The 21902-nt window shown below is 50.2% G+C and overlaps 1 protein-coding gene across 2 annotated transcripts in view; it reads right to left on the minus strand.

Annotated features, from left to right (window-relative positions):
* Positions 1-17291: 17291 nt before the first annotated feature.
* Positions 17292-21902, minus strand: part of PLEKHD1 (pleckstrin homology and coiled-coil domain containing D1) — a 33386-nt gene continuing 28775 nt past the window's right edge. For both annotated transcript variants that reach the window (XM_043921000.1, XM_043920999.1), the window contains 5 exons: positions 21658-21836; positions 21028-21160; positions 20480-20624; positions 19971-20120; positions 17292-19665 (listed from right to left, as the gene is read on the minus strand). In XM_043921000.1, the coding sequence (XP_043776935.1) occupies positions 19268-19665; positions 19971-20120; positions 20480-20624; positions 21028-21160; positions 21658-21836 (1005 nt within the window). In that variant the 3' untranslated portion in view covers positions 17292-19267. The remainder of the gene's footprint in view (positions 19666-19970; positions 20121-20479; positions 20625-21027; positions 21161-21657; positions 21837-21902) is intronic.

Consider the following 21902-nt stretch of genomic DNA (forward strand, 5'->3'; position numbering starts at 1 on the left):
TAGAACAGATGGAAGGAAAGAGATGGAGACCTGGCTGAGTTTCAGCCCCGGTTCTACTTATCATGGCACTGGGATCTTGGGCGGGTCACTGATGTGTTGTTTGAGCAGGGTCACTTTATCTGGATAAGGATGACAGTGTGTGGCCAGAGACTCTCCCACGTCCACCATAGGTGGGGTCTCAGCTTACTATCTTGGCATTCTTTTGCTTTTTAAGTAAATGCACTTTTTACTATTTACCTCTCACTCTAAAGAAATGTGGTGGATAGAATTTTTTTTTAAATCCTATCCTATCCCAGAGCAAACAAATGCAGACTCTTGACTATTGAAACTCGTTTGTCCAAGTGGACCAGGCTGCCCTATGTAAGAGATTCCTTATTGTAGGCTGAGGGCTCACTGAAGGAGCTTTCTTTTTTTTTTTTTCTTCTGAATCCCAAAACTACTTAACAGTCCCACAGTAAGGAAAGGTGAGTCCTAGGAAAAGCATTCAAGGAAAAGTGAGCAAGAATTCCTGTCCAAGACCCAGACAGAGCATGTCCGATCCACATTCCTCAGGCTCACTCAGGGAGAGAAATCCCAGGCAGGGAGAAGAGCGAGAGCCCGCACCCTCCCCATCTTGCAGGTCTAAAGCACTGCCTCCTTCTCCAGGCCCTTGATCACTCCTGATAACATCCTATTCCTTGGGACTGGAGGGGAGGAGGGGCAGGGCTAGGCAGAGTGAGATTTCAAGCTTCTCTTGAAGCTGGCACTCTCTGATCTCTGTTTCTTCATCTTTAAAACAGAAATTGGAAAAGCACCACCCTGTTTCTTTAGGGGCTGAGGCAGTGGAGGTGAAGGCATGCTGTCAACAGCAAGGAGACTCACAAATACCAGCTATGATTGCAGAGCCACCAGCCCCCATTTCAGGAAGCTCTCGCTGGAGTGCAGATGGACAGCAAGCCCATTCCGGCTACAGCAGGTTCCCTGGAGTGGCGCACTGTGTGTGAAATACAGTCCCAGCCTGCCGGTTACCTAAATGCTTGTCAGGAACAGAACATACTCCAGCAATACCGCGAGGAGCCACCCTGTGATGGCAGACTACCTGGTGCTGGTTCTTTGCTGCAGATAGATGGCTGTCTGCAGTTAGCATGCTTGTTCTAGAATCTGAGTCCCACAGCCTCCCTCCAGTCAGACTCCTGGCATCCTCCACACCGTGGTGGAGTCATCAGGACTCCCAGTCTGATCCTTGACTCAGCAGTTCCAAAACTCTTTCAGAAACTAATCCACCATGGGAAAGAGGTTCACATCAGCCAGCGCCCCCCCCCCCCCCGCCCCGGTCCAAATGAGCATGCATTCTTTACAATGGAAAAGCACCCCCCTCATTTGCACAGAGCCCACATCCGCCCAAGGGACCTAGGGAGGGACCAGAGGATTGCGTGGTAAGAATAGTGAAACCAGAGGGTTTTGGTCAGCCTCACAGGGCATCACCTATTACTCCATCACACTTGCATGGCAACTGCCTCTTGGGCCTTTCTTATCCACAGTCTCTTTCTCTCTGGGCCTCTTGGGAACCCTCACTCTCCTGACAGTCTATTGCCTCTCCTTTTTCTATCCTCCATGTTTTCTACCAAGAAAATAAGTTAGATGCAATTTATCTGGTGTTGTGCACACATTGGACATGGGCTTCCTTAATAAGACTCACAGTGAGCCAAACCCCTAAGAACTGCCCCATGCGTCCAGGCTGCCAGCCCCAGGGAACAGCAGTTCCTTCTGTGATTGGTCGCACTGTGGTCACTGTCCCAAGGACCAACTCTGTCCTTCAGGGGAGACTTCATCCCCACTGCCAAGGAAGTTACCGGCAAACAATCTCTTAGGCTCTGATTCTTGACATTTTTTTAACTCATAGTCCAAAAAGACTCAAGCGTGCTTTACTACTATCCGTGGTTTGAAGGCCAGAAATGCTGGATGGTGATCATTATTTTAAATTATATTAGAATATTAGATGTATTTTCAAGCTTTGCAACACCCAGTCCACGTGCTGACACCCTCCCCTCCCCGAAGCAGGTTCCCTCCTGCTCCCAGGTTGTTGTGAGTCACTGTTTGCAGGTCACCTCTTCAAGTGGACCTTCTGACTTGTGCTGCAGGGAAATCAATTCCACAAGCATTGGGAGTGCCAGGCTCTATGCTGATATCGCCAGCCTGTTCGTGGGTGGACTCGGCGGGGGGGGGGGGCCGGGAGAGGCAGGATTTCAGAAATAATTAGCACAAAATTCAAAGAGTGAAAGAGTGATTTTTTTTTCCTATGTTTGAATTCTGAGAGTGGATCTGAAGGTGAGACATGGCATCTCACTGAATGCAAAAAGATCCATTCAGCTGTAGAAGGAAAGATAAGGACCCTCTGCAGGGAGCTGAGGGAAACTGGAGGAGGGTGTCCGGTACCCCTGGCTAGACCACACGGTGCTGCAAAGGGAGAGGGAAGGGTTTCAGAGGACGACCCAAGATAAATAAAAGTCCCTCTCCTTTGGTTCCTTTCCAGCCTTCAAAAAGGTGACTCATTCCAGCCTCTCCTGGGTTCCACCTTTACAGTCAATGCAGAGAGCAACTTTTTTCCAGTTTCCTTCCATGGACAGAGGAGCCTAGTGGGCTACAGTCCTTGAGGTCACAAAGAGTCGGACACAACTGAGTGACTAATCAGGTGCAGAGGACCTAATGGTCTCTTTCCCGAGGTGCTGGGAGGACAAGTGGGGCATCTCTGGGAGTTTTCTCACTATTAATTATCTTGTGACACCTCCAAGGCTTTGTCTCTGCTGCGAGTGAGAAAAATGAGTCGTGAGCATCCCCAGCGCTGAGTCATGGGGAAGAGTGAGACTGTTTTCCCGAGGGCTATTTTCCTGGGGATCTGCGTGGAGCCACACTCCTGGGCCAGTGTGCACGGCCCTCAGCGGGGAAGGCTGACTGCCACTCCTCTGGCCTGAGCGGGTGAGAAAAGTCACCTGGAGGGAAGCCGGGGAATGAGGCTGCGGGAGGCTGCCAAGGAGACTCACGGGGAGCGGGAGCAGCAGGCAACACACCTCCTGGAGTGGAACAAAACGGGGCATGGTGGGAGGGGGACCTCTGCTCCTGGAGACTGGAAACCAGATGATCAGAATGCAAACTTTGAGCTCTCATCTCAGATTTTCATACTTTTCATTTTAAAGGTCAGAGGTTTGGAAGCACTGAAAAACTCTTGGCCATGGCATAACAACCTAAGTGAATAAGCTGGGGTGGGACCTTGTGAGGAGGTTAACCATGGTGGTATCAGGAACCTGTCCTAGGGAACCTACGGGAAGTGGTCTCGGGTTTTCTGTCTCTCCTCTGTCCTCCCCTGGAATGCTGGTTCTGAGCATATCACTAAGAGGATATGCTCTTACTTTTCTGGCAGGCTCCTCCTCTTGTTGGGTGCTCCAGGGTCTGAGCTTTGTTCTGATCTTCACTCACTTCTTGATGACCTCACCTAGTTTCATGGTTTTAAACACCATCAGGATGGGATAACTCTTGAATTTATGTCTACATCTCAGACTCTCTCTCAATACCAGTCTTATAGATCCAATTACCTTCCTGATACATCCACTCAGATACCTGACACCTCACACTCAATGTATCCAACACCGAAACACCTAATCCTTTCCCCTAAACCTCCTCTATCTGCAGCCTTCCCCACCTTAACTAATGGTGCCTGCATTCTTCCCACTGCCCAAGGCAAGACCTGGGAGTCATCTTGACTCCTTTTCCTCTCCCACTCCTCATCCAATTTGTTAGGGAATCCTGTGGATTTTCCTTCCCAAATAAGTACAGAATCTGACCGCTTCTCACTGCCTCACTTCTCATCACCCTGGTCCAAGTTACTGTCGTTCCTTATCTGGATTTCTATAAGCGCTTCCCAACAGGTGTTACTACATGGCCTAATCCCAATATAGTACCAGGTGGTCACTTAAAGTCTGATCTTGCTGTCCCTCAGCTCAACATCTCAGGTGGTTCTCATGCCGAAAACTCAGCTTCTCTGTACCCCGGAGCCAAATCAAATCCCAGAGACAGTTTGGATGAAGCCGAAAAGGATAGCTTTCTTGCTTTGTCAGGCAAAGGGGGCCACAGTGGGGCTAGTGCACTTAAAACCGTGTTTCCCAACTTGGAAAAGGTAATGAGAAGTTTTATAGTAATTGTTCAAAGAGGGTGTGATCAGCTTGCGGACATGTTTTCTGATGGGTTGGTGGTGAGTTAAGTAGCAGTCAGCATCATCACCTTCAGATCCAGTTGGTCTGGGGTCTACAAGCTTGTGGGCGGTGTACCATCATTAATCATCTACTTCTCCCACCTGGAGGGGCTTTCAGCACCTGCAAAATAGCTCAAAGTTATTGTGTGTGTATCCATTAATGCTGAACCAGAACCTTGCCCCAAGGCTCCTCTTGACAAGTTTGTTTCTCTCTGGTCTGGTATCTCCTCCCTTTACCAATTAACAACTTCTTGAATCTGGCTACTGGAACTCAGGAGAGGCCATGGAGGCTGAATGGAGGCTATTTCCTGTAATTAAAGACATGGGGGCTACAGAAAGTCTTCCTGTTCAGGAGCTTCACAGGGCCTTCTCAGTATTAGCTCCCATCTCTCGCCTAGGAAAAGCCTCACATGGCCCGCAAGGCCCTGCATGATCTGGTCCCATCACCCCTTTAACCTCATATCCCACTACTGTGCCCTGCTCACTTCACCCCAGTCACCCTGGCCTCCTTTCAGTTCTTCTAACCTGTGGCCCTATTCCCACCCCAGGCTCTTTGCTGCAGCCATTCTATTGCCTGGAATGCCCTCCCCCCAGATATTCCAATTTCCTCACCTCCTACAATCCCATCCTCAAATTTTGCCTTCTCAGCAAGGCTCATTTTGGACTGAATCGTTTTCCCCACCCTCCCTCCAAGTTCATATGTTGAAGCCTGAATACTCAGTGTGACAGTATTTGGAAATGAAGCTTTGTTGTTGTTGAGTGCTAAGTTATGTCCAGCTCTTTTTGACCCCATGGTCTGCAGCACACCAGGCTTCCCTGTCCTTCACCATCTCCTGGAGTTTGCTCAAATTCATGTCCATTGAGTCGGTGATGCCACCCAACCATCTCATCCTCTGCTGCCCTCTTCTTTTGCTTTCAATCTTTCCTAGCCTCAGGGCCTTTTCCAATGAGTTGGCTCTGCATCAGGTGGCCAAAGTATTGGAGCTTCAGCTTCAGTAGCTTATAAGGAGGTAATAAAGATTAAGTGATATGATGAGGGTGGGACCTTACGCCAATAGAGCTGGTATCCTTTTAAAAAGAGGAAGAGGGACTTGCCTGTTGGTCCAGTGGTTAAGACTCCATGCTTCTGATGCAAGGGACGTGGGTTCAATCTCCCGGCAGGGAACTAAGAACCCACGTGCCCCACAGCAGAAAATAAATAGAAAAAATAAAAATTAAACATGAACAACATTGTCAAAAATAAACATAGGAAGAGATCCTGGAGCTCTCTAAAGAAGAGGTCATGTGAACACACAGGAAGATGGCAGTCACCAACGAGGAGAGAGAAGGGACTGCAGAGTGAAACCTACCTGGACTGCACCTTCATCTTGGACTTCCCAGGCTCCAGGGCAGTGGGAAATAGATCTCGGTGGTTGAAGCCGCCAGGTCTGGGGCATTTTGTTATGGCAGCCTTAGCAGACTGATCCTGTTCCTTTATTACTATTGCAACCTGCCCACTCTCCCTTCCTGGGACACCCAGACTCCCTTATCTTGCTCAACTTGTCCTATTCACCATAGCCTTCAGTGCCTTTTAATAAATGATTTATCTTTTTTCTTATATTTATTGTTTACTGTCTGTGTCCCCTGCTAGAACACAAGCTCCTTGAGGGCAGGGGTTTTTGTCTGTTTTGTTTACCAGTGTATCCAAGTGTCTAGAACAGTGTCTAGTACATAAGGGATATTCACCAAGTCTTTGTCAGGTGAAGGGATGAGGCACCTTTTTGAAGGTGAAAAAGAACCTAAGGAGAGAGGTTTTAAATTTATCTTGGGTCTGCTTGTCTCTAAAGGGGAAGCTGTCCAACCTGGCCAGGGGTTGCCAGATGGGCTGGGCAGGCCTGGCCACGGCCTCGTGCACCCAGAGGGACAAGTGTGGCTCAAGAGGCTCAAGTTCGACCTCTTGGCTGGTGCTCTCCTAGTCGGAGAGTCATGCAGGTGGGAGGAGCCGTTACCCGCCTTTTTTAAAGAAGGTGCTAATGTTCTCCTGTAGAAGCAGGAAGATAGTCCAAGCACATAGCAAATGCAAAGGTACTGAGGCATGCAGCCATCCAGGAATACAGATTTGCAAGGAGTGTGAGTGGAGGAGAGGGACAGTGAAGCAGAGTGTCCAGAGAAGGCAAGATCAGGAGGACAAGGAATGTCAAGTTCAGGTACTTGAGCTTTATTCTATCAACAACCAGGGGCCACCACAGGACTTAAGCAGAGAAGCAGTCTGATGGGATTTACTTGCTAGAAAGACCACGTGGGCAGTAGCTGGAGGAGGAAGGCTGGAAGCAGGGAGTCCACATGGGAAGATATTTCACCGGCCCAGGCACCTCATCGCAGCATATTTGCATCTTGTGAACTCTCAGAGTGCAGAACACACGTCTTTGTTAGCCTGTAACAGGCAGAACTAGGGCCACCTCAGGGAGGGAAAGCCGAAACCCATCCCGCCCTCCCCCACTCAGAGTGAGACAACCCAAATAGCTGAGATCGGGTTTTCTTTGGCTCTTAGCAAGAGACGGGCTCATCTATAGGCAAATACCATTCAAAACATTCTAGCCTTAGTCTTTTCCTTAAGACATTCCCATCAGACTGTTGCCATGGCAACCGTTGCTGACCCTGGGCTTCAAGAGCCCAGAGAGACGTGGTCCTGCTGTTACCGCTGCTCATCAACTCGTCAACAATGCTTGTCCCGTGATGCAACAGTCCCAGATGGCTGTAGTTCACACACATACCCACACCCTCCCCCTGCCACACACACACACAGACCCACAAGCCACTCCACACGCACTCCTCTGCTGCTATCCCCTGCATGTATTGTTTCCACTCGCCTCTGTGCTGGTGCATTGCCTGACCGATTACAGATCAATTCTCTCCATCCACAGCAGGGATTCAACCAAGTGGTGGACATATGACCTAAGCTGGGGGACCAATTCATTCCTTGGGATGAATACAGGGAACGTCAAGAAAGGAACCCTCCTTCCTCTAGGGTGCCAAGCTAGGGCTGGGAATGGCCAGGCCCTCTCCCAGATGTTTGCAGTGAGAGAGTGAGGTCAATATACCAATAGAAGCAAATACATAAGCAGAGAAGAGAGCCAACATCCCAGTGACAGGAGCCCCCAGTTCTAAGCCCTAAGCCCTGGGTATCCTGGGACTCACACTCTGACTCAGAGTCCTCCCAGCCTCTGAAGCCAATGTGTTCTGTCACAGCAACCAGGAGTGTCCCGATGGGCCCTCCCTCTTTCCACGGGAATTCTTCGCAGTCACCACCCATCCACCTCTACTTGCCTCATCTGAAGAAATCCCCTCCCTGTCTGTGTCTTAATTTGCATAGGTCTACAACTGAGATCAAACCAGTCAATCCGAAAGGAAATCGCCCTGAATATTCACTGGAAGGACTGATGCTGAAGCTGAAGTTTCAATGCTTTGGCCACCTGATGCGAAGAGCTGACTCACTGGAAAAGACCCTGATGCTGAGAAAGATTGAAGGCAGGAGGAGAAGGGGATGACAGAGGATGAGATGGTTAGATGGCATCATCCGCCCAAGGACATGAGTTTGAGCAAACTCTGGGAGGTTGTGAAAGACAGGGAAGCCTGGTGGGCTGCAGTCCATGATGTCACAAAGAGTCAAACATGACTGAGCAACTGAAAAACAACAAATTCCACACCCTCATTTAATCAAGGGGACGTCGCTTGGCTTTACAGAAACACCCAGGCTTCTAGATTCAGCCCAGGACCTTCCCATTGGCTGCCTCCTCCCTGAGAGGATACTTCTGTTGCAGAGGACACTGGACTGGGGGAGGGGAGGGGAGGGGAGGGTAAAGGAAGGTGAAGGTCAGGAGACTGCCAGACCGGAAATGGTTGGAGGCAGCAAGAAAAGGCATGGTTGCTTTGCCAAGCCCTCAGGATGAAAAGTTCTGACCTTCAGGGCCTGCTACCCTGGACAAGCCAGATTTTGAGAAAGGAAGGATTCTAGGGAGACTGTCAGTTACCAAGCAGCTGAGTCAATCCCTCAAGAACCTATGATAGCAAATATCTTCGTGGAGACTCTTGGGGCCCTGAACATAGAAGTTCAGTTCAGTTGGTCAGTCGTGTCCAACTGTTTTCGACCCCATGGACTGTAGCACACCAGGTTTCCCTGTCCATCACCAACTCCTGGAGCTTACGCAAACTCATGTCCATTGAATCGGTGATGCCATCTAACCATCTCATCCTCTGTCATCCCCTTCTCCTCCTGCCCTCAACCTTTCCCAGCATCAGGGTCTTTTCAAATGAGTCAGCTCTTCGCATCAGGTGGCCAAAGTATTGGAGTCTCAGCTTCAACATCAGTCCTTCCAATGAACACCCAGGACTGATCTCCTTTAGGATGGACTGGTTGGATCTCCTTGCAGTCCAAGGGATGCTCAAGAGTCTTCTCCAACACCACAGTTCAAAAGTATCAATTCTTCGGTGCTCAGCTTTCTTTATGGTCCAACTCTTACATCCATACATGCTGCTGCTGCTGCTAAGTCACTTCAGTGGTGTCTGACTCTGTGCGACCCCATAGATGGCAGTTTACCAGGCTCACTGTCCCTGGGATTCTCCATGCGAGAACACTGGAGTGGGTTGCCATTTCCTTCTCCAATACATGAAAGTGAAGTCGCTCAGTCGTGTCACACTCTTTGAGACCCCATGGACTGCAGCCCACCAGGCTCTTCCATCCATGGGATTTTCCAGGCAAGAGTACTGGAGTGGGGTGCCATTGCCTTCTCCAACATCCATACATGACTACTGGAAAAACCATAGCCTTGACTGGATGGACCTTTGCTGGCAAAGTAATGTCTCTGCTTTTTAATAGGCTGTCTAGGTTGGTCATAACTTTCCTTCCAAGGAGTAAGCGTCTTTTATTTTCATGGCTGCAGTCACCCTCTGCAGTGATTTTGGAGCCCAGGAAAATAAAGTCTGTTCACTGTTTCCACTGTTTCCCCATCTATTTGCCATGAAGTGATGGGACCAGATGCCATGATCTTAGTTTTCTGAATGTTGAGTTTTAAGCCACCTTTTTCACTCCTGTCTTTCACTTTCATCAAGAGGCTCTTTAGTTCTTCTTCACTTTATGCCATAAGGGTGGTGTCATCTGCATATCTGAGGTTATTGATATTTCACCTGGCAATCTTGATTCCAGCTTGTGCTTCCTCCAGCCCAGCGTTTCTCATGATGTACTCTGCATATAAGTTAAATAAGCAGGGTGACAATGTACAGCCTTGATATACTCCTTTCCCGACTTGGAACAAGTATGTTTTTCCATGTCCAGTTCTAACTGTTGCTTCTTGACCTGCATACAGGTTTCTCAGCAGGCAGGTCAGTAGATGTTTTTCTGGAACTCTCTTGCTTTTTCGATGATCCAACGGATGTTGGCAATTTGATCTCTGGTTCCTCTGCCTTTTCTAAAGCCAGCTTGAACATCTGGAAGTTCACGCTTCACCTACTATTGAAGCCTGGCTTGGAGAATTTTGAGCATTACTTTGCTAGCATGTGAGATGAGTGCAATTGTGTGGTAGTTTGAGCATTCTTTGGCATTGCCTTTCTTAGGGATTGGAATGAAAACTGACATTTTCCAATCCTGTGGCCTTTTCCAAATTTGCTGGCATATTGAGTGAAGCTCTTTCACAGCATCATCTTTTAGGATTTGAAATACAATAGCTCAACTGGAATTCCATCATCTCCACTAGCTTTGTTCGTAGTGATGCTTCCTAAGGCCCACTTGACTTTATATTTCAGGATGTCTGGCTCTAGGTGAATGATCACACCATCATAAATATCTAGGTCACGAAGATCTTTTTTAATAGTTCTTCTGTGTATTCTTGCCACCTCTTCTTAATATCTTCTGCTTCTGTTAGGTCCATACCATTTCTGTCCTTTATTGTGCCTCTCTTTGCATGAAATGTTCCCTTGGTATCTCTAATTTCCTTGAAGAGATTTCTAGTCTTTCCCATTCTATTGTTTTCCTCTATTTCTTTGCATTGATCACTGAGGAAGGCTTTATCTCTCCTTGCTATTCTTTAGAACTCTGCATTCAAATGGGATGCAAACGGAACATAGAAGAGCTCCGTATACTTGTTGAAGGAAAGAAAGGAGGGAGGAAACTCACTAAAAATAATTTACATGTAACAATTTACATATTTATACAATATTTTACATGCTAAAATTACATGCTAACATTTACATATACTAGAAAGGATATTAGCCATGAACTCCAGTACCTGAAACTCCACTTAGAAGCTTTGTGGGATTCCCCTGGTCATCCAGTGGTTAAGTATCTGCCTGCCAATTCAGGGGACACGGGTTCAATCCCTGCTCCCGGAAGATCCCACATGCTTTGAGGCAACTAAGCCCAAGAGCCTCAGCTACTGAAGCCCATGCTCCTAGAGCCTACGCTCTGCAACAAACGAAGCCACCGCAATGAGAAGCCCTTGAACCAGAACTATAAAGTAGCCCCTGCTCACCACAACTAGAGAAAACCCATGCACAGCAACAAAGACCCAGCGCAGCCAAAACTAAATAATTAACGAACAAACCTTTTTTTTTTCCAAATCTTAAAAAAAAAAAAAGAAGCTGTGTGACCTTGAGGTTCATTGTTCTGTAAATCAAGGAGAGGGATTTTGTGAGAACAAAAAAGAAATCAGTGCGAAGGCGGATGGTACAAAACAGAGACGAAAGATAATGGCTGAAGCAGAGACCTTTGCTTCATATCTTAAAGGGGAGACCCGCTGGCAGACTCACAGCAATAATGCAGAACCTCAGTAGTATCACAAAGCCCTCCCTCTTCTCAGAGAGCCTCGGTGCACTTTCCCACTGGAATTTGCAGCCCAGCTCAGAGCATGCTGCCACCTGCTGGGGATACGGAGGAAGTGAACACCAAGGCATCCCTCAACGCAAGGCCACCTTGAGGAGAAACCTGGAGAAGGGGAAGCGTAGGCGTACAACTTCATCTTAGATATGACTCTCATCCTTTAAGACAGGCAGGGCCCTTACCACCGGCCAGCAATTTATCAGGAAAAATAAGATATCTCTCCGTTTTGTTTTTCTTTTTAAAAGTAGGATAAGATATTATTCAGCCTTAAGTGAAAGTGAAAGTCACTCAGTCATATTCGAGCCTTAGCAGCTCCAAGGACTGTACAGTCCACGGAATTCTCCAGGCCAGAATACTGGAGTGGGTAGCCGTTCCCTTCTCCAGGGGATCTTCCCAACCCAAGGGTCGAACTCAGGTCTCCCTCATTGCAGGAGGATTGTTTACCAGCTGAGTCACAAGGGAAGCCCAAGAATACTGGAGTGGGTAGCCTATCCCTTCTCCAGTGGATTTTCCTGATCCAAGAATTGAACCAGGGTCTCCTGCATTGCAGGCAGATTATTTACCAACTGAGATATCAGGGAAGTCCATAAGGAGGAAGAAAATTCCTACACACGCTACAACATGGATGGATCTTGAGGACATGATACTAAGTGAAATAAGCCATCACAAAAAAGACAAACATTGTATGATTCAAGTTATAATAGGTAACTAAAGTCATCAAATTCATAGAGACAGAAAGTGTTGATAGAATGGTGGTTGCCAGAAACTGGTGGGGAGGGGAAATGGAGAGTTGTTTAGTGGGTATAGAGGACTTCCCTGGTGTCCAGTGATTAAGACACCACACTTCCATGGCTGGGGGCATGGTTTTTAAGCCCTGGTCAGGGAATTAAGATCCTGCATGTCTCGAGGCACCCCCCCCCCCCAAAAAGGAGGGATGTGGAGTTTCAGTTCTGCAAGATGAAGAGTTCTGAAGACATGTTGTACAACAATGTGAAGATACACTGTTGAACAATACACTACATACTATTGAACTATACACTTAAAAATGGGTAAAATGGTAACTTCTATGTTATGTATATTTTACCACAATACAAAAACAGCAAGTAATAGGGATAATAAGCACACGGTAGGGGCTTGACTTTATGCACTAGAATCACAATAAATATTTGTTGAATGAAGATGGGAAGAAGTGGTGCTGACAGATGGTCTCAGACACCAGGGGGAACACGAGAACTGACGTCTCTCCCTTCCCAGGACAGCCTTCCAAGTGACTGCAGTTGGTTGTGGCGACCTTCTCTTTGGGGTGATAAATCAGTTATCTTTCCTCTTCTCATCCCTTCTGATACCAGCGTGGTTCCAAGTTCAACCTGAGCTGAAATGTCCTCCCTGAGAACAGCATCTTCTCGGTCAGGACTTCGGTGGCAGCCACATCTCTGTTGATGTCAAGGCTGCAAGTTCTCAGATCATAGAATTTCAAACAGCAAGAGAGGGACTATCTGGTGGTCCAGTGGGTGAGAATCCGAGCTCCCAATGCAGGGGGCCTGGGTTTGATCCCTGGTCAGGGAACTAGATGCCACATGCCTCAACTAAGAGTCCACATGCTGCAATTAAAGATCCTACACACCGCAACCAAGACCGAAGATGTCCTGCATGCCACAACTGAGACTTGGCCTAGGCCAAATAAATGTTTTTTAACATTGTTGTGTCAGTCACTAAGTCATGTCCGACTCTTTGCAGCCCCATGGACTGCAGCATGCCAGGCTCTTCCGTACTCCACTATCTCCCAGAGTTTGCTCAGATTCATGTCCGTTGAGTAGGTGATGTTATCTAACTGTCTCATCCTCTGCCACCCCCTTCCCCTGATGCCTTCAATCTTTCCCAGCATCAGGGTCTTTTCCAACAAGTCAGTTCTTTGCATCAGGTGGCCAAAATATTGGAGCTTCAGCTTTAGCATCAGTCCTTCCAATCAATATTCGGGACTGATTTCCTTTAGGATTGACTAGTTTGATCTCCTTACAGTCCAAGAGTTTCAAGCATCATCTCCAGCACCACAATTCAAAAGTATCAGTTCTTTGGTGCTCAGTTTTCTTTATGGTCCATCTGTACATGGATGTATGTACATCTGTACATGACTTCTGGAAAAACCACAGCTTTGATCATATGGACCACTGTTGGCAAAGTAATGTCTCTGTTTTTCCATATGCTGTCTAGGTTGGTCATAGCTTTTCTTCCAAGGAGCATGCATCTTTTAATTTCATGGCTGCAGTCACCCTCTGCAATGATTTTGGAGTCCAAGAAAATAAAGTCTGTCACTGCTTCCACTTTTTCCCCTTCAATTTGCTATGAAGTGATGGAACTGGAAGCCATGATCTTAGTTTTGTTGTTGTTGTTTTTTAATACCTACTTTTAACAAAGAAAACAACTCCAAGGGCTCTGAGCAGCCTCAAGAGATTTGAGTTGTATCTCCTATCTAATAAAGATACATAAATACAAAAAACACTTCAAATAGTGACATCAAAAGCTCCAGAGCCAGTAAGCAGTGAGACAACAACCCCCACTCCCACCCCTACTCTGCTTCCACCTCCTGGATAGCAGCAGGCAGAGTGCGGGATAAGTCCCTCCCCTAGTGCTTGTGATGAGGGCTGTGCTCTGCAAGAGGAAAGGTCCTCTTTGTGTCACACCAAGGCTCATAGGTCCTAATTTTTGCCAGGCTAACAGAGCAGGTTGTCTGTTCATAGCAGGACTCTCGGTCCAGAGGCAGGTTTCAGATCCTCCAAGGCAAGCAAGGCAGAGAGTGTGAGCCCCAAATGCATGGAGCTGGCTCTGCAACTGCCGGACAGCTCCTGGAGCCCCTGTGGTCCAGCCCTGGCCTTTGGGAAGCCCTGATTCACTGCAACTTCCCTGCCTGATCATCAAGTGTCACCCAGAGATAAGCCATGGGACACATAGAATGCTGGACTGCATTGAAACATGGGTGGCAGTTGTAGGTAGAATTCACCACAAAGGGATAGAGTTTATTAGGACCCCCTACCCCCAGGATCTGGGGGCTTGGAGTGCTTCCTGAACTTCGCCTAAACTTCTTTCACCCAGCAGGATGGAGAGGGAGGCTCTTTTCTGCGTCAGAGAAGTTGGTAGCAATGACTGGAAGCCCAGGTCTAGGGAAGGGAAGGGGGGATGAGATATGCAGAGAGTCAGGGCAGCCAAACCTGCGGTGTTACACCACACCCATCCACACCCATGTGGATGTTTGAAGAACCAATTTCTCCTAGTTGCTTTGGATGTGTGGGAGTGGAACTGTTTCCAAGTGGCAAGAACAAAAGGATACCACTGTATCCTCTTCCAAAGCCTTGCAAAGGACACACTTCACCTCTGTTCCTGGGGGTGGGGTGAGAGAATTCAGCATCTTTCCCCCCAAAGTTAAAGCCCTAAGATTTCTGAGCTTGGAGAGCCTTTGCTGCATGCCAGGGGTCTGAGAACTTTTGTCCTGGCTTAACACGGAAGCACAAGGGTCTCCAGGGACTGCTGGGAGCTCCTTTGTTTAGTGGTATTTTTTCTTTCTTTCTTTTTTTTTTTTTTACTGGAGTACAGTTGCTTTACAATGCTGTGTTAGCTTCTGCTGCACAGCAAAGTGAATCAGCCATGAAAGGAAGTGTTAGTCTCTCAGTTGTGTCTGATTCTTTGTGACCCCATGGACTATAGCCCTCCAGGCTCATCTGTCCAGGGGATTTTCCAGGCAAGAGTACTGCCTACTCCAGGCAGTCATTCCCTTCTCCAAGGGAACTATATGTATATATATATATATATATACCCCCTCTTTTTTAGATTTCCTTCCCATTTAGGTCACAACAGGGCACTGACTAGAGTTCCCTGAGCTATACTGTAGATTCTCATTTGTTACCTATTTTACACACAGTAGTGTATGTTAACCCCAGTCTCCCAATTCACCCCAGCCCCCCAGCCCCTTCCCCCTTGGTATCCATAAGTTTGTTCTCTACGTCTGTGTCTCTATTTCTGCTTTGTGAATACGTTCACCTGTACCATTATTCTAGATTCCACATATAAGTGATCTTATCTAATATTTGCTTTTCTCTTTCTGACTTTCTTAACTACCTTCCAATTAGACCAAATCTGACACACCCTGGGCTTGAGCAAGTTTCTGTTTCACCATCACAATTCACTGTGGGCTCACGTGGATGGTACCTGAGCACCCACAGGCTGCCCAGGTCATGCTGGGCTGGGCAAGATAGGATGCATGGGCCCAAGAATGACATCCTTTCAGAGACAGTGGTACCTGTTCATTCTTGCCACTTGGAAACAGGTCCACTCCCAGACATCCAAAGCAACTAGGAGAAACTGGTTGTTCAAATGTCCAGGTGTGGATGGGTGTGGTGTAACACCGCAGGTTTGGCTGTCCTGACTCTCTGCATATCTCATCTCCCCTTCCCTTCCTAGACCTGGGCTTCCAGTCACCACTACCAACTTCTCTGACCCAGAAAGGAGCTTCCCTCTCCATCCTGCGGGGTGAAAGAAGTTTAGGCGAGGCTCAGGAAGCACTCCAAGCCCCCAGATCCTGGGGGTAGGAGGTCCTAACAAACTCCACCCTCTTGTGGTGAATTCTACTACAACTGCCACCCAAGTTTCGATGCAGTCCAACATTCTGTGTGTCCCATGGCTTTATCTCTGGGTGACACTTGATGATCAGGCAGGGAAGTTGTAGTGAATCAGGGCTGCCCAAAGGCCAGGGCTGGACCACAGGGGCTCCAGGAGCTGTCAGTGATTCAGGCGGTGGGTCCTTCCCAGAGACTGGGTCAGAGCCTGAGTGCTTTACAGCTCTCTTGCCTCACCTATTAACATCTTCCTGGAGAGAAGCACTAAAGCTAGGATGACCATGGCATTACCATCCAAACTGGGACAGCAAAAGTGAAAGTGAAAGTCGCTCAGTTGTGTCCGACTGTTTGCGATCCCATGGACTATACAGTCCATGGAATTCTCCAGGCCAGAATACTGGATCGGGTAGCCTTTCCCTTCTCCAGGGGATCTTCCCAAGCCAGGGATCAAACCCAGGTCTCCCACATTGCAGGTGGATTCTTTACCATCTAAGCCACAAGGGAAGTCCAAGAATACTGGAGTGGGTAGCCTATCCCTTCTTCAGTGGATCTTTCAAACCCAGGAATCGAACTGGGGTCTCCGGCACTGCAGGCGGATTTTTTACTAACTGAGATATCAGGGAAACCCATAACAGCAAAAGGAGGAGTCATTAATAAATATGCGCATAAAAACAACACATAAAGGGCTACGCTGGGGCTTCCCTGGTAGCTCAGTGGTGAAGAGTCTGCTTGCCAATGCAGGAGACGTGGGTTTGATCCCTAGTTCGGGAAGATCCCACATACCACGGAACAGGTCCATGTGCCATAACTATTGGGCCTGTGCTCTAGAGCCCAAGAATCACAACTATTGAGCTCACATGCTGCGACTACTGAAGCCCATGCCCCCTAGAACCCATGCTCCACAACAAGAGAGGCCACTGAAATGAGAAACCTGTGCACCGCAACTAGGAGCCCTTGCTCTCAGCAACTAGAGAAAGCCCTCGCAGCAATGAAGACCCAGCACAGCCAAAAGTACACAAACAAGTGAAATTATATTTCAAAAAGGGTTAGATGATAGCTCATCCATCCCCAGTGAGGGAATAAATCAAATAGGAGAATCCAGTTATCACAGTTTCTCACCCTCCCTTACATGATGCAAAACAAAACCATAAACCTCTCCTCATCAGAGCAGGTAAAAGGGTCCATTTCCAGTAGGGACACCAAAATGAGCAAATTATCAAACTAGGTACCCTTCGCCTACCTGAGGCTATTCCCACGGGAACAGTCAGCTCTGTCCCTTCTGTCTGTGCTGAAGTCAGAAGAAAAGCTGGTTGCTAGCCTGGATGGGAGCGGGGTTTGAGGGAGAATGGCTACATGTATATGTGCGGCTGAGTCCTTCGCTGTCCACCTGAAACTACCGCAACATCGTTAATCAGCTGTGCCCGACTCTTTGAGACCCCAAGGACTGCAGCCCGCCAGCTTCTTCTGTCCATGGGGATTCTCCAGGCGAGAATACTGGAGTGGGTTGCCATGCCGTCCTCCAGGGGAATCTTCCTAACCCAGGAATCGAACCCAAGTCTCCCACCTTGCAGGTAGATTCTTTACCATCTGAGCCATCAGGGAAGGCCATGAACACCGGAGTGGGTAGCTACCAGGGAAGCCTGTTAATCAGCTATACCCCAATACAAAATGGTTTTGGTGTTACAAAAAATAAAAATTAAGGAAAAAAAGAAAAGAAAATCCGGCTGACAGACCTTCGGGAACAAAGTTTTTTGTTACTTATTAATAAGCCACTCCCTGGAGGTGCAATCTTCCTCCTAAGTAGGAACACGTGTGTATAAATGACCACAAGCAGGCACTTCCGTAATTCCACATTCAGCCTGCAGGGGGCAACATCTCTCTAGCAATGACTACAATGTGAGTGACTGCAGGAAACGCTTTTAATTGACCAAGGAATTAGGGTTTTGTTTTTGTAAAAAAAAAAAAAAAAATCGGATCAATATATTTCCAGTAAATAATTTTTACCCCTACATATTTTCACATAGAGATGTTACTCTCTATTTACAATGCTAGGTACAGAACGAGTTTTTAACAAATAAATACTTGTGGATTGATCAGTTGTTTGAAGATAACCCAAACTTGCCTGAGGCATGGAAAGTACAGCGTGAGCCAGGAGGAAAGAAATTCGAGGTTGGTGAATATGCATGAAAAAGCACTTTCCTCTCTGGTTAATAGTTTGCCCAGGCGGGGAAGTGCATTTGAAAAACCTCTCTCCAAGAGCAAACCATTATTAACTTGATTCTTTAAAAACAAAGAATAGTAATCTCGGTTCATAAATCGTCCTCATTTCAAAGTCCATCTCGCATATATGATAGATCAATGGGTTCCAGGTTTATGCAGGTTCCTACGTGTTGAAAGCGTTTACATGGAGACTCAGGCCTTTCAGATGCATTGACTCTGAAACTCTTGCACCCCTGCTCCCCACCTAGGCTTGGAAGAGACTGGTTGAAGCCCGCCTACCACGGAGAAGGGACGCTTGAGGTTCGTTTCTCCGGCAGCCCTGACCGCAGAGCAGGGCAGCCCTCCTGGCCTTGGATGGCCTAGCAGTAGACACGCCCGTGTTTTGAGTCAGTAACATTCCTTTCCCCACAGAGCAGGTCACAGGCCTATGCCCTGCAGCCATTTGCCCACCTCTCCGACTGGGCTCCGTTTTCCGAGCAGCACAGGATGAGCACCTTCAGTACCACCAGCATCCCTGAGCACCCTGACCCACGGGGACTCCTTTTGGGGAGAGGCTAACAGACTCAGGCAGTTTGGGACAGAAGGCCCGGATGCAGAGGATGCCGAGCAGACGTCTGTCCATGAATGAGGGACACGCAGTCCTCAGCGCCCCCTGGAGGGCAGTGTCTGCCACGACACAGGGCCAACCAATGGCTGCAAGCCTTCTTACAGGCCCAAGCCCCCATCTTCCAGGGCTCGCGGCCGCAGTTGCATGGGGTAAAGCCTCTGTAGGGAGAAGGAGGCAAGGTGATCCGAGCAGGGTCAGCTGAGAGGGAGACCTCCGGGACCCCGCTGACCGGGAGTGGATGTTGCAGGAGCCCAGCCGCCTTCCTCCACTCCCTGACTTGCTACCTGTCCTCTGGGGTAGACTTCAGCATGGCTGTTGGCCAAAGTTCCTGCCCAGGGCCCTCAGGACACAAACAGGAGGGATGTGGGGATGGGGAGGGATGTGGGGATGGGGAGGGGGGAGTCAAGTCTTCCTCGAAGGTGCTGAGGCTGCAGGTGGGTGAGTTCATCTGAGGAGGGGAGTGGGCGAGCGGTCCCACAGCCAGGGCCCAGCCTCAGGTGAGTGTGGAGACTGTGGCCGGCCACCAGCCCAGAAGTGTGCGGGGTCCCTTTCCTCTCTCCCCCACAGTGTGGTTGACGTAAGGGGCCTTGACAGAGGGTTTCAAAAGCCAAAGGAGGGCTGGGAAACCCTGGGGAAGCCAGGGTCAAGGAGGGTGGCAGAGTCACAGAGAGGTACAGGGCGCTTGACAGAGGGCCATGGGCCCTGCCCACCCCACTCCCCTAGTCAGAAAAGTCTCTCCACACTATCAGGCCCCTCCTTCACTTTACCAGGCGGCACCCAGCTTGAGCCTGCACGGGCCTGGCCTGGACACAGGGTAGGGTCTGGGGTGAGGGTGACAGGGTGGCATCCCTGTCCTCTGAGGGTGAGGCTGCCCCCCCCCCCCAGGTGGAGCTCTGGCAGAGAGGAACCAGGTGGTTAGGCCTCCCCCTGCCACCCCTCTGCCCCCAGTGAGGAAGGCCTTGGGGGGCCAGGGGAGGGGAGCCCATCACTTTCCCCCCCCGGGGAAGTGCAGAGGGGGCTCCAGGCTGGGTGGCCATGATGTGGTAGATGGATTCTCGGAAGCGCTGGTCCCTGCTGAGCCGCTTGGCCACCTCCTTCAGCTCCTCCATGTTGTTGGCTTCCAGCTGGGAGGTCATGAAGGACTGGGACGGCTTCACTGGGGAGATGGTGGCCCCCGGGGCCGGCTGTGAACAGCCTTCCCTCCACTGGGACACAGCCCGGTCCCCGGCTCCCACCCCACGCCACCCCACCCCCCTGCTCCCCATCCTCCCCATGCTGGTCCCTGGGCTCCTGTGACCCTGGGGGAAGCCCAAGGCTGGGGCCACAAGGGCTCGGGGCACACTGTCTGACCTCAGGGCTGGGTCAGCTTCCCCACCTCTCCACCCTGCCTTCTTCCGGCCCATTGTCGCTGACAGCCCGTGAGCATCCCGCCCACCGGTGCCCGGGGGCTGCCACACCCACCATCGTTCCAGGAGGTGCTGGAGCGGCGCCGGTGGAAGCGGCAGCTCTTGATGCGGCGAGTGGCCGCCTTGTGGATGTACACTGAGTTCTTCATGATGACCGGCATCTTGGCCTCCAGCTCCGCGTTCCGGATGCACTCTTCAAAGAACCCTGCGGCCACAGTTCCACTGCACCCTCCCTTCCCGGCCGCCCCTCTCCTTCCCAGGATCCTGGTGGGCTCCAGAGGGAAATACCCTGACCCCATCCTTTGGGAGACCAGAGTCACCTGCTGAAGGGGGAAGAAACACAGGCTTCCCTACCCCCGCCCCAGATCCAAGAGCCAAAGGCAGCCACACACCGAGAAGATGCCGGAAGGCAGGGCGTCTGGAGAAGAAACTCCATCCACACCTATGGGTCACCCGGTGCACACCAGGCCCCAAGTGTGCACCCCGGCCCCATTCCCAGCTCCGCCGGGCCTGGACGGCCGTGCAGAGCTCTAGGGCTGGGCCGGTACCGAGGGCAGGGCTTACTCTTCAGGTGGCTCACGTCAGCCCGCATCCTCTCCTCCTTCTCCTTGTTCCGCACCTTGGAGTTGAGCCCTTGTTCCAGGCTTCGCAAGGCCCCTTCTGCCTCCCGCAGACGCCTCTCCAGGTCCATGCGGACCTTCACCTCAGCCTGAGGGCAGAGGCGAGGAGAGGGAAGTGGGTCCTAAGGGGGAAGGCGGGGTGCAGCTGCCAGCCCCTGGCCCCTGGGAAGCCTTCTCTGATCAGCCCTTGCTCAGGTGGGCTTTGTTGCCTCCGGACTTGGATGGAAGTGACCGCATTCTGCTTGGTGTCTTATGCCCTCCACCCGATGGCCCGGACTCGGCCTCTGCACTGGGCCGGTGTCTATAATGACGCCACACACTATGCAGCAGGCTTCGCCTCAGGGCGGCTGCACTGCCCACGCCTGGCTGGTCAGATTGGCAGGGATAATTCAGGAAGTTGCCTGCTGAGGGCAGGGACGTGAGGGAAGTAAGCCTCCAGGTGAGGGAGCGGGGTCCCACCCCGAGCACCAAATGCTCCCAGGGACCCAGCACCTTGAGCTCGCGCTCGGCCTGCTGCTTCTCCACCGTCAGCTCCTGCAGCGAGTTTTGCAGCGCCTGGGACTGGCTGGAGTAGAACTCCCGCTCCTCCTCCAGGGCCCTGGAGCGCTCCTCGTTCTCCTTCATCCTGCCCGCCCCCGGGAGAGGCGCTCACTCAGGGCCCCACTCGCCAAGGGGGCATCCGGTGAGAGGGCGGCCCCTGAGCAGGGAGCTGGCTAGAGAAACCCAGAGACCCTGCTTGGTGAGCCCCAGAGCTGGGCTGGGTCCTGTCCCCCCACCCCGATGGTAACAGGAGTGATGTGGTCAGTGCAGGGAGTCCTGGGTCCAGGTCTTGCTAGTTCTGTGAGCTCAGGAAGGTCCTCCAAGCTTCAGACTCCTCATCAGTAAAAAGCATCTGGGAGGACCTGTCCAGCCTGTCTGTTAGACGGTCCTAATGATTCATACCATTTCAAGTTAGCTTAGGATAGTGAAGGATTGCTTCCCACTTGCCTGGTGGGGAACCTGAGACCTAGGCAAAAGGAAGTGAGTGATCCATCAGATCACAGCCAACCAGAACCCAAGGGCCCAGGTGTCCAGTTCAAGGAGAGCTACCCCTGTGGGCTCAGGGCTTCAGGGCTCCCTCACCGCTTCTCCGCCAGGAGCTTCTCCTCCAAGAGCTGCTGCATCTTCTCCTCTATCTGCCTCAGGTTGCTATGGAGACCCCCGCTGGGAGGTGGCTGCTCGCTCTGATTGGCCAGCGTCTGCAGCTGGTTCTCATTCTCCTCCAGCATCTCCAGGGTTTTCTTCTTCTCTATGGAGAGCTCCTGGCATGAGGGAGGAAAGGGAGTGAAGCATCCTAAGTCAGGTTCTCTGTCTTCACCTGCCTTTCA

Source organism: Cervus elaphus, chromosome 12 (genome assembly GCF_910594005.1).
Source record: "Cervus elaphus chromosome 12, mCerEla1.1, whole genome shotgun sequence".
NCBI classification, from domain to species: Eukaryota; Metazoa; Chordata; class Mammalia; order Artiodactyla; family Cervidae; genus Cervus; species Cervus elaphus.